Source organism: Schistocerca americana, chromosome 1, assembly GCF_021461395.2.
Source record: "Schistocerca americana isolate TAMUIC-IGC-003095 chromosome 1, iqSchAmer2.1, whole genome shotgun sequence".
Taxonomy (NCBI): domain Eukaryota; kingdom Metazoa; phylum Arthropoda; class Insecta; order Orthoptera; family Acrididae; genus Schistocerca; species Schistocerca americana.
In genome coordinates this window covers 1,255,117,519-1,255,134,797 of record NC_060119.1, presented here as the reverse complement: position 1 = coordinate 1,255,134,797, position 17,279 = coordinate 1,255,117,519, and the positions used below count along the sequence as shown (strand labels likewise).

General features: G+C 39.6%; 1 protein-coding gene across 1 annotated transcript; it reads right to left on the bottom strand.

The window, feature by feature from the left end:
- Nucleotides 1-13,238: 13,238 nt before the first annotated feature.
- Nucleotides 13,239-16,048, bottom strand: LOC124598743 (ARL14 effector protein-like). Its single transcript, XM_047136023.1, has 2 exons — nt 15,334-16,048; nt 13,239-13,303 (listed from the first exon to the last, which is right to left on the bottom strand). Exons 1-2 carry the CDS (start codon nt 16,046-16,048, stop codon nt 13,239-13,241), a joined length of 780 nt encoding a protein of 259 aa, XP_046991979.1.
- Between the last annotated feature and the right edge of the window lie 1,231 nt (nt 16,049-17,279).

Genomic DNA, 17,279 nt, shown 5'->3' with positions numbered 1-17,279 from the left:
GCAAGTGGTTGTCACAAGCGTTTTCACTTCCCTCTTTTTCTCTTAGCAGGTATTAGGCTGCTTCCTCACTTTAGTATCTACTTCGGATACTAAAGCCTTCAAAGTTTCCAACTTCTGTTGATCCTCTTTCTTCACTAATTAAATTTGTCCGTCACCTTATTCTCGATGATCGGAGCAACTGCTTCTCCTACACTTTTCTCGATTCTGCTAATTTCGGAATAAAAACGAGTATTTATGCACGCAATTTCCGCCTGAACGCCTATCATTTCCTGTTTTAGATTACCGATTTCGGTATTAATCACAACAATATCATCTTTGATTTTATCAACTTTCGTGTTAACAACTCCAACATTGTTGTTAACAACATTAATAGCTTTGTTCTGATTGTCTAGCTTCCTGTCAATTTTTTCAGACTGAGCTTCTTGCTTGGCAGACTGAGCTTTAATTTCTGCCGATTGACTCTTTATTTCGTTAATCAAAACATTCAATAAATCAGTTAAATTCCGGAAACTACCGGTTTTACTTCCGTAGCGGCTTCCTCTTTAATTGTCCCCCCGTATTCGTCATCAAGGGGTTCAGATTTGATTTTCACTTCCAATTCCGAAACATTTTCTAAAGTTTGGAATTCCATTTCTGCTCTTTGTTGCGTTTCGGCGGTCGCGTCTTTCATGCTAGCCGCCTGCCCCTGAACAATGGGTTCCGCCGTGCTCGTTTCCCACTGTTCGACCGATTGTTCCGTATCCAAGTCTACCAAATTCTGGTAATTGTTGCCTTCACTCATTTGACCAATTTTTCAATATAAATGCCAAATCTCAAATCTAATTAGGATTCCTCACACTACTTATTCTCGCTGACGTATCGACCATTTCGTAACCAGTACTTTGTTACGAGATTTGCACAATGCAAAATTCGTGTCCAGAACAACATCAAATCCGAAGATTGCCCTGTCACCAGATAGCCACGTGTAACCTCCCACTCACTTATCGACCTTAATGACAGTGAAAAATTAAACCGTGTGCACCTAATGGAAATTTGGGAAAAGCAATCGTCACCGAAGTTAATCTGTCGGTAAAGAGGGAGGAAAGGGTTACATCTAAATGAAAGGAAAATGCAAATGAAATTGGTGGAAATTAATTTTGAGAAAAGGGTAAAATTAAAAAAAAAGAAAGTAAATGTGTGGTCATTACGTTAACAATTAATTGTCGTTAATTAGATATTTGAGATTTGATTATGGTCGCCAGTCCTACGGACAACTACTATAATAACTGGAAATGAAAGATAAATGCACATATAATTAGCTCTAAAAGGTGTGGCAACTGCAGGTTGACACGTATTGTGTGAAAACTGAATGTTTGTCAGAAGTAATAAATTTTCGCTACACTCTGACTTAATTTAGCAAAAGAATTAATAGAACCAGAAAATTGAAAGTTAATTTAGTGACTGAAATTAATAGTGAACTTCGTTTCTGAAGCACTACGAAATTCAATAAAATAAGGTTAGTCTTGGGCTACCCCAACAATCATTTCAAAAGCTACTTGAGTCTACGCAATTTAGAAATAAGAGAGTTAACTTGAATTAAATGATTCTGAACAATTAACAATAGTAAAATTTAGTACGTATCAAGCTGAGCTGCAGTCACAGGTAAGCTAAAATATGGTAACAAAACTTATTGTAGCCAGCTATGAATACTTTAACTGAATGTTGAAATTAAAGCAGTGAAATGGAATGATATTACTTTAATGCTGGCGTTTGAATTTCAACGACACCCGGGTTCATTCTGGAAAGGGAAGGGACCCTGCTTGGTAATGCAATTGGGACAATGAGCAACAAAGGTTCATGCTACGTTGCTGTAATTTTGAAACAGTTTGAAAAGCTGAGGTCTGCCATACAGTTCTAAAACTTTACGTGCTTCCAGTCTTCCTTGTTGGTTGATTAAAGGTTTGAAGTCATCGATTGAGGAGGTGGCGACAGTCACTCATTGTCGGCCATCGCTGTTGCAGAAGCTGGATGTTGGCGCGCCTTCTTCTCGACACGGTCACCAGGCGAAACAGGCTCTTGATGTGCGCCAGCTAATGCTTCCCGTCCGCAACACCGTGTCAGAAACTATCTTAGCAAGTCGAGTGCAATTACATTCTGCCAGACCCTGGAAGTACGGCAACTCGCGGGAGCATCACTCAACACACCTCTGCTCCACTGCCCTACTCCCGCCAGACTCTCTCTGCCCACGCTCCATGCGGCAAGTTAACACTACCAAAGATCCTAAACAATTTGGTTCTCCACACGACCTATCGATGTAGTCGTTCGATAGCATAGTTTTCCCTAGGCCAGACCCAGTGCAAAAATACAATTAACATTTACAAAACAAACCAATTATACATCGACATAAATGCATAAATAGTAAAAGAATTACAATATATAAAGACACAGAAATGTCATATCTTCAGGTAACAAATAAAGGAAAAAAAAATTATAGTAGAATAGATGGAAATAGGAGGATATGCATTTCCGGCGTTACAGCTTGGTCGATACTAATAACAAAATTCCTATGGTGAGATGCGACCTCTCTATGAGACACTGCCAGGAGATACATATCTGCCAGTAGGTCCTACCAAGCCAGAAATAACTTTGTCAATGAACCAGATGAAGTGTGTCTCACAGCGCCCATCTTCCCACTCCCTATCCTTCAACTTTTCACATTTTTAACGAAAGGGGACAGCTGTAGTAAAGTGATTAATCTATGGTAGGGTTACTCCAAAATCTAAAATCCTAATCCTTTTGGTTGGGAGTTGGCGATGGGTTACCACTTTTCACAGAAAATTTGTTAACAATAAACGGGCTACAAGGAAGCCTCGTAATATCATAATGCAAAATAGATGAAAAGTGCAAGAACAAGGTATACAATTTCGTATATGGAATATTCATAGTTTATATAAGACAGGTGCCTAAGTCTAGTTAAGGAGATCGAAAGATATAAGATAGGTTTAGTCGGTTTGCAAGAAGTTGGCTCTGAGATACCAATACCCTTGATATCGAAAACTCTACACTATTTTGTGGAAGCTGTGAGTCAAGACACAAATTAAGTATGGGATTTTGTGTGAATAAGGCGGTAGCTGCTAATTCAGTTTTCGTCAGTGAGCCACAGAATAGCAGTATTAACAACAGATGTTAAACAGGAAAGAGAGTACATATTCTATTCAACAACTGGAAGACACAGTTTACATGAACTAAGCAATGACAAAAGCAGTGGGTTCAATAACCTTTGCAATTCCGAAAGGGATGTTTATTAATAGCACAAATTTCAAACTGAAAGATATACGTTAAGGAACTTGAGTGTTACCGGATGGTGAAACACATAATTAGCTAGGTCACATTCCGATGATATCAGAGCAAAAAATTGCATGAGTGGTGTAAAGAGAGATGGAGTGCAGAGTTTAGAAGCGAAAACTTTCTAGCACAAGAAATAAGAAAGAAAGTCAAGGAAAGAAGATTTGGTTTGGGAGCGTATGCATTAAGGCACTAGCCAAAAGAAGACAGCTGAGGCGATATGACTACATATGCAGTGGCATGGCCTTTTAATGTGGGGTAACCTCGTTATTCAGTCGGCACTATGTATTTAAACACCGAGCGAGGTGGTGCAGTGGTTAGCACACTGGACTCGCATTCGGGAGGACGACGGTACAATCCCGCATCTGGCCATCCTGATTTAGGTTTTCCGTGATTTCCCTAGATCACTCCAGGCAAATGCCGGGATGGTTCCTTTGAAAGGGCATGGCCGACTTCCTTCCCCATCCTTCCCTAATCCGAGCTTGTGCTCCGTCTCTAATGACCTCGTTGTCGACGGGACGTAAAACACCAATATCCTCCTCCTCCTATGTATTTAAAACAATGTACCTACTCTTTGTCACATCGTGAGCTGCTGCCAGGAAGACTGTATCTCCCATGCATCCAAAGAAAGTCCAATAATTACAGACAGATTCTTCTATGCTCTCACAATCTGAACGTGGGCATAATTAGTTTTTTAAGATAGCAAACAAATAGCGTTATTTTCGAAAACAGTTTTTTAATCAGCCACCAGCAGGTTCACTGATTTTCCGTTACTTGCTCAACAAGGATATCACACAATATTTTATGGGCCATCTACTTGGCTGGTCACAATATATTTGGTCTCTAAAAATGTAGTGTCAGTTTCTTTGTAAGCACAGAATATTTAATCTGAAAGATTCTTTACTTGCAGAAGATGTAAAAGAAAAGCAGTGATAAATCAGAAGATTTCTTGAACACCACAGTGCTTTACTAGGCATGGCCCTGCTGGAGGTGATATACAGCGTGAGTCACCTAACGTTACCGCTGGATGTATTTCGTAAACCACATCAAATACTGACGAACCGATTCCACAGACCGAACGTGAGGAGAGGGGCTAGTGTAATTGTTTACTACAAACTATACAAAAATGCACGGAAGTATGTTTTTTAACACAAACCTACGTTTTTTTTAAATGGAACCACGTTAGTTTTGTTAGCCCTTCTGAACATATAAACAGAAACGCAATCAGTGCCGTTTGTTGCATTGTAAAATGTTAATTACATCCGGAGATATTGTAACCTAAAGTTGACGATTGAAACCTCCGACGTTCAGTTGCGTGTTGTAACAATCACAGGCCACGATCGGCGAGCAGCATCTGCAGGGACATGTTTACGATGACGACCGTGTTTATACGAGTGTGGCTGTAGTGCACTGTTGTGGTTTGGTCTAGCTGTCGCAGTGTCCGCATGTAGCGCTTGCTGCTATTGTTTTTCTGCATTCGTCTCCGCACGCAGACCAACTGTAGTACACCGTATGGTCGTAGCACGCAAACGGGTCCGTAACAGGCCCGTCACAGGAGAAGCGGGTACAGTTGGTGTGTTAGCTGCTGTTGCCATGAACCCACTCATGAGTACACAGGACATTGCGAGAGCCGGTGGACTGAGTCAAAGTAGTGTCATGCGCATACTGCATCGTCACCACTTTCACCCGTTTCATGTGTCGCTACATCAGCAATTACATGGTGATGACTTTAATCATCAAGTGCAATTCTGTCAATGGGCATTAACAGAGAATGCGTTGCAGTTCTACCTGTTTACCGATGAAGCGGGTTTCACAAACCACGGGGCAGTGAATCTACGGAACATGCATTACTGATCCGTGGACAATCCTCGCTGGCTCAGACAGGTAGAGCGACAGCGACCGTGGACTGTAAATGTACGGTGCGGAATCATTGGCGACCACCTCATTGGTCCTCACTTCATTGCAAGGGCCCAAACAGCTGCAACATACATCGCGTGCCGTCCGCGGTGGTCTCGCGATTCTAGGCGCGCAGTCCGGAACCGTGCAACTGCTACGGTCGCAGGTTCGAATCCTGCCTTGGGCATGGCTGTGTGTGATGTCCTTAGGTTAGTTAGGTTTAAGTAGTTCTAAGTTCTAGGGGACTGATAACCACAGCAGTTGAGTCCCATAGTGCTCAGAGCCATACATCGCGTTTCTACAGAATGATCTGCCAACGTTGCTCGAAAATGTCCCACTGGAAACGCGTCGACGTATGTGGTATCAGCATGATGGTGCACCTGCACATTCCGCAATTAACACTAGGCTGACCCTTGACAGGATGTTCGACGGGCGTTTCTTAGGACGTGGAGGACGCATAAATTGGCCAGCCCATTCTCCTGATCTTACACCTCTGGACTTCTTTCTGTGGGGTACGTTAAAGGAGAATGTGTACCGTGATGTGACTACAACCACAGAGGATATGAAACAACGTATTGTGGCAGCCTGCGGCGACATTACACCAGATGTACTGCGGCGTGTACGACATTCATTACGCCAGAGATTGCAATTGTGTGCAGCAAATGATGGCCACCACATTGAACATCTATTGGCCTGACATGTCGGAACACACTCTATTCCACTCCGTAATTGGAAACAGAAACCACATGTGTACGTGTACCTCACCCCTTATGGTAATGTACATGTGCGTCAGTGAAAAAGACCAATAAAAAGGTGTTAGCATGTGGACGTAATGTGCTGTTCCAGTCTCTTCTGTACCTAAGGTCCATCACCATTCCCTTTGGATCCCTACGTAATTCGGTGCTCTCCGATACACACGATCGAACAGCGGAGGAGTGGTACTCAAGCATCAACTTTAGGTTACTATATCTCTGGATGTAATTAACATTTTGCAATGTAACAAACGGCACTGATTACGTATTTGTTTATATGTTCGGATGTGCTAACAAAACTAATGGGGTTCCATTTTAAAAAACGTAGGTTTGTGTTAAAAAACATTCTGTGCATCTTTTATGGTTTGTATTAACCAATTACACTAGCCCCTCTCCTCAAGTTCGGTCTGTGGAATCGATTCGTCAGTATTTGATGTGGTTTACGGAATATATCCAGCGGTAATGTTAGGTGACTCACCCTGTATGTTGCCTTCCTATAACCTTTGAAATGAAAACTCATTTTCTCATATACTGTTATAAGCCACAAGCCACAACTGATCCAAGGGACTTGCTCGTTAATGCACCTATTACATACATCAGCCACACTCCAATGGCCACAGCAGCCAGCCACATATTAGGAATCACAACTTTACCTAGCCACTTTTAGGAGGACCTAAAGTTTGACATGGATTCTGAACCACAGTGCATCTTGACGTTTTCACATTAACAACCACTACCAGAGATGAAAGAAGAGATAGGTGAGACATAAAAATACTAGGACTGGCAAAGGATCAAACCCAAGATCTTTACATTAATAGTCTAGCACTTCCCCAGTAAGTCACGAAGCCACACACTAAAAGTGTCTTTTCATTAAATAATATCATGAAACTTGGAACATCTGCATAATTTGTTTTCACCAGTGATCATAACAACCTCTGTGCAGTTGAATGATATCGTCTCTCGTATAAAATATCCAATTTTCAAATTAAATGCATAATGGCCTCGAAATTAAGCACTCATTACACTGAATCTTTTAGAATGTTTTAAATAACGAATATTTCAGTAACAGTTATTACCCTGATATTCTCTCAAATCAGATTAATAAAGTTATAATGCGCACTTGCTTAAGTTTTTATCAACCAAAGATAATTTCCTACAAGACTAAGTGACTTTAAATCCTTGTGAAGATTATTCTTGTTTCTAGTATTGATTCCATGGATTGAGCTGTTGGTTTGAAAAAGTGATATATTTTTAATGACAAATTTCATTAAAGAATAAATATATTGGGAAGCAGTAGTTAGTATCCCTAGTTCCCTAAACAGGCTTCTCCAGGATGTTCTTGAGTTCACACCACATATAACTCTTAATGCACGTTTTTGTGCCCGGAAAACTTAAGCTTGGCTTGATGAATTACCCAAAAAAATAATTCCATATGACATTATAGAATGAAAGTAAGCATAGTATGCTAGTTTTTTCATTTTTATATCCCCTATGCCTGACACAATTCGCATTTAGAATGAAATTTTTACTCTACAGCGGAGTGTGCGCTGATATGAAACTTCCTGGCAGATTAAAAAGGTGTGCTGGACCGAGACTCGAACTCTGGAGCTTTGCCTTTCACGGGCAAGTGCTCTACCGACTGAGTATCCCAAGCACGACTCACGACCCGTCCTCACAGCTTTAATTCCGCCAGTACCTCGTCTCCCACCTTCCAAACTTTACAGAAGCTCTCCCGCGAAGCTTGCAGAACTAGCACTCCTGAAAGAAACGTCCGGCACATTGTTTTAATCTGCCAGGAAGTTTCACAATTCGCATTGCAAATAGAGATTTGTTAAGACGCTTCAGCAGTTCTGTGGTGTACTTTTCCTAGTTGAATTTATTATCAAGCTGTAATCCCAAGAATTTAACACTGTCCACTGTCTTCCATCTGCTAGTCATCGTATGTTAGACATATACTCATGGGACACCCCTTACAAGTTCTGAACTGCATGTAGTGTGTTTTTTCAATGTTTAGTGACAAGGAATTGGCTAGGAACCAGTGATTAATGTCCAAAAATATTTTATTAGCCGATCTTTCTAAGACTATACTTGATTTGCTATTTATTGCAATGTTTGTATCATCGGCAAACAAAAGGAACCTGGCATCTGGTAGAAAGGTCATTGATATACACAAGAAATACTAAGGGCCCTAAAATGGAACCTTGTGGGACCCAACATGTAATTAGTTCCCAGTTGGATGATGCCTGATTGCTTGATACATGTCTCTTTCCTAATGACACCCTTTGTTTCCTGCCAGAGATACAAGATTTGAACCATTTTGCAGCATTTCCTGTTACACTATAACATCCTAATTTACTTAAAAGGGTATTGTGATTTACACAGTCAAATGCCTTTGACAGATCGCAAAATATACCAGTTGCCTGCAATTTTTATCTAATGAATTAAGCACAATTTCACTGTAAGTGTAGATAGCCTTCAAAATATCAGAAACCTTTAGTAATCCGAACTGTAACTTTGACAGTATGTTATTTGTGATAAGATGGTTATAAATCCTATTGTACATTACTTTTTCTAAAATTTATGAGAATGCTGGCAAAAGTGAAATTGGACGGAAATTTGATGCTATTTCTTTATCTCCCTTCTTAAACAGTGGCTTAACTTCAGCATATTTTAACCATTAAGGAAATATTCCACTGATAAACGACTGGTGACACAGATAGCTTAATATGTTACTTAATTCAGAATCACATTCTTTTAATTAACTTTGTTGATATTTCATCATACCCACTAGATATTTTTGATTTTAAAGATTTTGTGATGGACATTATTTCTGCTGGGGTAGTGAGAGTCAAATTCATATTATGGAAGTTACTTAAAATGTCTGGTCTGAGGTGTTCCACAGCAGCATCTACAGAACCTGACAACCCCACCTTTCAGTAACAGTTATAAAATATTTGTTAAAAAGACCTGCAACAGTATATACATCTGTCACCAATGTATCATTTACTCTTAGTGCTATTTGTCCCTCTTCATGTCTGGTTCTACTGGTCTCTACCTTCACTATATCCCATATTGTCTTTACTTTGTTATCTGATATGACTATCTTTTCCTTGTAATATATTTGGTTTGATGTCCGTACTACAGTCTTTAATATTTTGCAGTATACCTTGTAATGTGCTATATAGCAGCAACATCAGAACTGTTTCGGATTGACAGGTAGAGTTTTCTTTTTGTTTTACAAGATACCCCTATTCCTTGAGTGATCCATGGCTTCTTTGTTGACTTTGCTATAACCTTGGTTAGCTTTGGGGGAAAACAGTGTACAAATAAGGTAAGCACTTTATTAGCGAAAGTGTTATATTTTTCATCATGCCATGAGCACTGTAAACATCAGTCCACTGAATGTCTGTGAGGAGTGTCCTAAAATAAACAATTTTGGCTTATTGATTACCCTCTTGAACTCAGATTTAACAGATTTTATGTCCTGTTCAGTGTTAACATTTAACAGAAGGAACTGCAACTCATAATCTGAGAGGCCATTGACTATTGGTTTTGTAATATAATTTTGTTCATTGGACTTTTCTATAAAGATATTCTCAATGGCTGTTTGTGAGTAGTTGGCTACCCTAGGGGGGAACTTTACAGTGGGAATTAAGTTGAATGATAGTGTTACTAACTCAAATCAGTTCTTATTGGGAGAGTCTTTAAGGAAATCTACATTGAAATCACCAGCAACCACTATTTCTTTGTTTTTTGGTGTTAAATGGGCCAGTACAGCTTCAAGGTGGTTGACAAACTGATTAAAGGTACCTGCAGGTGCTCAATATACATTTAATATTATGAAGGTTTTTTTTTTGTGAAATTCTACTTATGTTGCACATGCTTCCATATGCTGTTCTAGGCAAAATTTATGAATGTCTCTATTCTTAAATTTATGACAGTTCCTGATGAATGTGGCAACTCCTCCTTTCTCCATTTCTGATCTACAAAAGTGAGATGCTACCCTAAACCCTGTAACACTTAAAAGTTCTATACCAGTGGTCACTTGATGTTCAGAGAGGCAGATTATGTCAGCTGGGTTTGAAGACTCTAATTCATCTATGCAGATAATTAATTCATTAATTTTATTTCTCAGTCCTCGAATGTTTTGATGCAATAAAGATAGCTGACATTTCTCATTGACTGAGTTAAAATTGGGCAGAGTTAAAATATCTGCTGACTGTTGAAAATTCTTAACCAATAACTGTTTATGCTGATGTAATAGGCTAGAATCAGATTTTTTGGTTCCTTTCTCAAACTGAAGGTATGTCTCAGTCCTAACCTCTCTTAAAATTTGGTTTCTTTCTGCCCTCACTACCCTAAAAAGGGTCTTTTCTGAACCCTATAACCACTGGCATTTTATCACTCATGACAGTGCCTTCCCCTTTAACTTTCATGCTATTTTCCCAGCCAGTTTCTTCCCCTTCCTGTTGAGGTGAAGGCCAGGACTAGTATAATCCCACCTATTGAGAGAATCAACAGGAACCACACCAATGTGTGACACTGCACCAGACATAAGCAACCGTTCCAACTCCAAATTAACTCTCGTGACAGAAGAATTCAAATGAGGTCAGTCATGGTGCCCAAGAACAGATGCAAACTCAACACTAGTGTGCTTCAATGCTGATGAGGTCTTTGCAAGGTCACACTCTATACTGTACCCATGATCTCTATCAATACTATTACCTGCCCCACCCACTATAACCAAGGTGTCTTCCTTAGTGAAATCTTTGCAAAGTGATCCTAAATCGTCTGTCACCTGCTACTGACCAGCACTAGGTTTAAAAAAAAATTGGTGACCTGGTATTCTGATTCTAGTTCATCCTGCAAAAGTTGGGCAACACCTCTTCCGTGGGAACTACCTAACAACAACACTTTCTTTCTCTTTACTGATTTCCCTACTTCCTTACTTTCCAATTTGCTGCTGAAAGTTTGTTGTGCCCTGTCTACACTTGCAACTGCTTGAGGCTCACCAGTTTCTAACTGAAGCAACAGGTCAAATCTATTTTCCACATTCACTGTGAAGCTATCAGATAAAGTTCTAGGCCTGTTCCTCCTATAGTTTGTTGCCGCTTCCCACCTCTCTTTACCCTTCTCTCTCCTTAACCTGTCAAGATCTCCCCTGCCCTTGTCTAACTCAGCCTGAAGGGCGGCAGTTTTCCTCTCCTGTTCTAGTATCTTCCTATCTCTACTACATATCCTACAAAACCACTGATGAGTCTCATTTACTTCCCCTATTCCCACGCCACTACAGTCACACACATGGAAAAACTACAGCACCTCTCACACCAAAGCCGCGACCTAACAATTCTACGGCAAGTCAAGCACTTTTCACTCATGATAAACGTAAGAGTTTATTAAGAATAAATCAGTTAAATTACAGATAAACACGAAAATATGCCTCCACAAATTTGGCCTATACACTGCTGTATGTAAACAAAAACAACAGTGCAAAGTTTCTGAAACAACAACTTAAACTTTACGCTGCTTTCCAGAAATGCTAGTTAAATAATGAAGAGGTACGCTACAATTAAATTGCTGTAGAGAGCAAAGAACAACTAAACGAAATTCTATAGATTTGCTGCAGCAAAACGTAAACAGAAAATACGACGGTACGATCTTTTCGCGTTTACTGCCATACTGCGTAAAGAAAAATGGAACCTTTAATGGTACACTAATACACCTATTTACCACGTAATAAATACTAAACTATATGTTTTATAATCTAAAATTAATTATTTTTACGCGAACACCAAAACTCGCGCCGTCACCTGGCTGCAGGGCTGCCAACTTCAGTAATTTAATTATTGTATGTTATTGATTTCTGACTGTATCTCTTATATGTACTTTGCTATGTGTAGTATGTACCACTATTGTCGACTTGCCGTTGGGGACAGCTCGGCTCGAAACGAGACCAACCAATAGAATTTCAAGGTGGCTAGAGCCAATAGGATTGCTTCGCTTTGGATGAACCTGGCGTGAACAACTTTATCTTTGGTGTTTACATGTCATCTTCAATAACATGGACTGCATACGCGCCAATCTTTTGAGATAGTTATTCGTTTTCTCATTTATAGCTGAAATTTGGCATTAATTTTAACAATAAATAGTCTTGTCATGTTGCCTTTTCACATGTAGATGGACAGTTAACATAGTTACTGCGAAATTCCTTATGTTAGTACGATAGTTACCGTTTTTACATGCGGCCAAGTGAAACGTGTTGACAACTCTTTTTACCAGCAACAAAATTACGCATCATCAGTAAATACCTGTTTTCCTTGCACTGACAGTCTTTTAGTGGTACGATTACTTAGGAGAGGAAGACAAAATACCTGTTTGGCAACAGCTTTTTGACGATTTTTCAACTATACTAGTGAAATGTTTCGTTACTTTTTTATAAGAAGTGCAATGGTGTATTTTGTCACTGCTGTTATTTTTGTGAAAAAAGGGAGGTAAACATAACGTGGTTCATATTGTCAATGTTGTTGTGGTCTTCAGTCCTGAGATTGGTTTGATGCAGCTCTCCACGCTAATCTATCCTGTGGGTCATTCCATGCCAAGTGGTCTAAACCTTCCCACCATCATGTCTCCAATTTTCTTCAAATTTTATCTGTAGCACTAGTCAAGTGCTAAATTAAGTTTCTCAAGATTTCAAGCCTCTAGCTGCAATACTTGCTGATCTACACCCCCTTGTCTGAAGGGTAGTAAGTTCGCATGCGCGCGACATCAGACAAAATGCCATTTTTGGGGTCTCATAAAATTGAAACCAATTCATAAGAATGGTTAGTAAGATGAGACCCTGTACAGTTTTTTGTGCTGATTCAAACGAAATTAATTATAAGATTACTGATGCAAAATCCGGTCAAACAAGTCGACTCAAAGTGTACCCCTAATTCTGTCGTGACTTAATGCGACAAATTTTGACCAATATTCAGACTGCAATAATTTCCTTGCAGATAAAGATATGGACTTGAACTTTTTACCAAGTCTTCTCTTTGTGCTGGACATAATACAGCTGGATTTCCAACTACCCAGGCTTTATAGTCGCCTTGCAAAATCTCTTCAAATTTGGCAGTGTCAGCGCAAATGGCTTTATTTACCAAAGTTCAAAGCCCATTACTACAAAATAGTCAGCCTGGATTTAATTGTGCATAGTATCATCTGAAAGAGAAACTCTTGCTCTACGAGATGGATATATTTTTCTTTTGCAACGCTTCCATTAAGTGCTTATTTACTCAGGTCAAAGTATCTTATATTTTGTGTGCGCAGTGCCCTGCGTTGGTCCATGATGGCTGAGCCATTACTGGTTATCACAATAAAACCAGCATCCCCATCGCCATAGGGGCCACGCCCGATAGCCATGCAGTAACAGCCACGGGTGGGTATCTTTACTGCAGGTTCCCAAGCCTGATTACAGGGTGTCTTTACCACAGGATCCCAAGCCTGATTGTGGGTTTCTTTATGCAGGTTCCCAAGCCTGTCTTCCTCAGTTACTTCATCATTCTGGAAGCATCGTTGATTTGCAAGAGAATGCTTTCAGGAAAACTGTATTGCCGACCAGATGATGTCACTGATGGAGCTGGAATAACACCAATGATAAGTTGTTCTGGAATCCAGCAAGTATCACGTCTTAAGGGCCAATAAAATGAACTTGCAGGACCATGAGGATGCATAAAGCTTATGAAAGCATCTTTCTGTTCGACTGAGATTTCAACGATGTTTCCAATCCACCATTTCTTTTCATAAATGCAAGCAACATACTGCCCAGGCTGAAGATCCATGACTTGAACTACTACTTCAGCAGCACTAATTTTGGCCAAAAAAGATGTCGCATCATTAGAAACTCTACTGACCTTAATTGTCGTCATATCAATGGGCAAAAAATGGTGGTTTTCTCTTGTGCCAGCTAGAGTGTGCCCTTGCAGGAATCTTTCTTCTTGAGAAGCTTTTTCTTCTTCAACTTCCTCTTTGCTGATGAAAAAGAATTTGATTCCATTGATATTATCATTGCAGAAGTTGAAAAGATCTTTGGGTGTTAGAATCTGGTTTTCATATGGACGTTGCAAACTTGCTCTTGCTGCCAACCGTTTTGTTGTGCCTCCAATGCCATCACAAGGCGACTTTCCATGGCTTGTTCCAAAGAAATTCCATTCTGCTGTTATTTCAAAATCTTCTTTGTGATAGCATAAGTTGAGAAAATTCTTGAAATTCTTATATTGTGCAGCTGAACCATCACTGAAGTAGTGGATGTGGCTTATTTTGGAAAATTGCATCTTCAGGTAATTGATTACTTTTCCAATGTAAACATGGACAGTAATCGTATCGTGTCGAAGGCAGTCACTAATAACACAAAGCTTCACACATTGCACCTCTTCGTTTTCACAGTAGTAGACTACAAATGGATGAACTGTTGCTTGACTGTTTTCCCAGTGAAAGCCTTGCACTGCATCTTGAACAATAAATGAATAGTTTTCAGCAAAATCCATTAGTATTATGAATTCGCCTTCTTTCAAATCAGTTTTGAGAGCTTTCAGGTGCTGGCTTTGATGCTTGGCAATGTAGTGATGACAAGACAGGTTCCAAATTTTTGCTGCAATATCTTCAACATACTCTTCTGTTGAAAGCTGCTTTGTTTCTAAAGTATCCCTGTCGGTATGAATCCATTGTTTGTACTCAATCAGTTCTTCAGGGTCATTATCTTCAAAATATGTTGCAATAACTGCTTCTACACCTTCTGGACCAGGGCAGTTTTCACAACGATGAAGCATACAATCCTTGTTTTCCAAGCTGCAAACAGCTTTGCTAAGAATTTCCTTGTAGTCTTCATTGATTGATGCACCAGTGAGCATAAGCTTGACATTTTGGTGTATTGTACAGACACAAACTGAGTGCATTCCAGCAGAGCCAACTGTAACACACCATTTTGGTCTAAGCTCGCAAAACTTTGAGAAGCCAATTTCTGGTCCATTTTGCTTCTGATAAGACACGTACATTTCCTTCAAATTGCAAAGCAACAACCGCTTTTGCTTGTACACCTTTGTTCCTGAAATTCTCACAGGCACACAGTCTTTCTTCCCTGGACAAAGTCTGCTGAATTCGTCATCTTGAAAAAAGTCATGTACTTTCTGAACAACTTCATCTGAAAGCTTCCTTCCTTGCCGATTTGCTGGAAAAGCTAGAACACCTTGCTCATTCTTCAGTTTTCTCGCTTGCTTTACCATTCTTTCTGATACATTAAATGCTGTTGTCGTATCTTTAATTGTCCAGCTTCTTGGAACCAAGGTCAATATTTGAACTTTTGTCCTACGATTTGACACTTTACATTTTTCTTTCAACTCTTCTATAAGATTATCAAGATCTGCACAATTATTGCATGGGCGACTTGTACTTGAACTTGGCTGTTCATCGTAATTGATTCCTACAGCAGCAGCAATTTGATTCCCAATTAAACTTTGTGCATCCAAGATCTTTCTTTTTGCATAGCTTTGCTTATCTCTTTTACTTAGTTGTCTTCTTTTCAATGGTGAAGCACCAATAAATGATAAACTTTTGTTGATGGCTGGTTCAGTTTCATCCGTTGTGAAATCTTGTTCAGATTGGGTTGATAGTGATGATGAATCTTCTAGCTTTTGGTTCAGTGCCGACATGCAGCGAGGGCAAAGCTTCTGACCAGGTTTTATATCAATCACTTCTTTTTTCTTTAACAGGCAAAGTTTGGCAGCTGTTTCATTATCAAGCAGTCTAAGTCCAGCTTTTACATTGTGATTCCTCTTCTTGAATGGATTGCAACATTTCTTTTGCATCGCTTGATATTCATGTAGGAAGAGGGCTTCATGGTGGAAGCAAATGATGGAATTTTCGTCAAGTTTGGCTTCTGAACGCGAAACAAGCAATTTCTGGTCACATTCTGTGAAATCACTAAACGCTTTGAATCCAGTCTTCTTAGCATAGAAGATAACATGGCACTTCGATGCAGCAGCATCTTTTCCAATTGAACAGGGGGCCAACGATTCTTCTTCTTCATTAACTTCTGACATCTCTCACTGGCCAATCACTGAATAAAACACGAATGAAATATCCAATTATATCAGTAATTCTAAGCGACTATTAAGATTCAAATTCCTAGAAATGAAGAAAAATTAGTGCATCGCGCATACAAAATATAACAACTTTGATGTGAGTTAATGAGTACTTAATGGTCGCGTTGCAAAAAAAACAAATGTCAGTCTTGTAGAGCAAGAGTTTCTCTTTTAGGTGATACTATTCACAAGCAGATTCAGGCCAACTATTTTTTAGTAATTGGCTTGAAACTTTGGTAAATTTTACCGTTTGTGCTGACACTGCCTAATTTGAAGAGATACTGCAGGGCGACCATATGGCCTGGATCATTGCAAATCCGGCTGCATTATGTCTAGCACAAGCATGAAGCTTGGCCAAAAGTTCAAGTCCATATCTTCAACTGCAAGGAAATCATTGCAGTCTTAATATTGGTCAAAATTTGTCGCGTTGTGTCACGACAAATTTTGAAGTATACTTTGAGTCGAGTTATTTGACCGGGGTTTGCATGAGTAATGTTATACATAATTTCGTTGGAATCAGCAAAAAAAACTGTACAGGGTCGCATCTTACTAACCATTCTTATGAATTAGTTTCGATTTTATTAGACTCCAAATATGACATTTTTTTTATGTTGCATGCACACGGACTAAGTACACTTCAGACAAGGGGGTCTAGATCAGCAGCTATTGCAGCTAGAGGCCTGAAATCTTGGGAAACTTACTTCAACACTTGACTAAAGCTACAGTTAAAATTTGACGAAAATTGGAGACCATGATGGTGGGAACTTTTTTCAGTTTTTGACCACTTGGTGTGGAATGACCCCTGTGCAAGCTCCTTCATCTCCCAGTACCTACTGCAACCTACATCCTTCTGAATCTGCTTAGCGTATTCATCTCTTGGTCTCCCTCTCTCTTGGTCTCCCTCTACGATTTTTACCCTCCAATGCTAAATTGGTGATCCCTTGATGCCTCAGAACATGTCCTACCAACCGATCCCTTCTTCTAGTCAAGTTGTGCCACAAACTTCTCCCCAATCCTATTCAATACCTCCTCATTAGTTACGTGATCCACCCACCTAATCTTCAACATTCTTCTGTTAATATACGTGTGCTTATTGTGCTGGAACATTCACGTATTGTTTAGATCCACTGATATTTTTGTAACTTGTAGCCCTTAGTTTAATGAATATCTGTCTTGACGAACTTTGTTG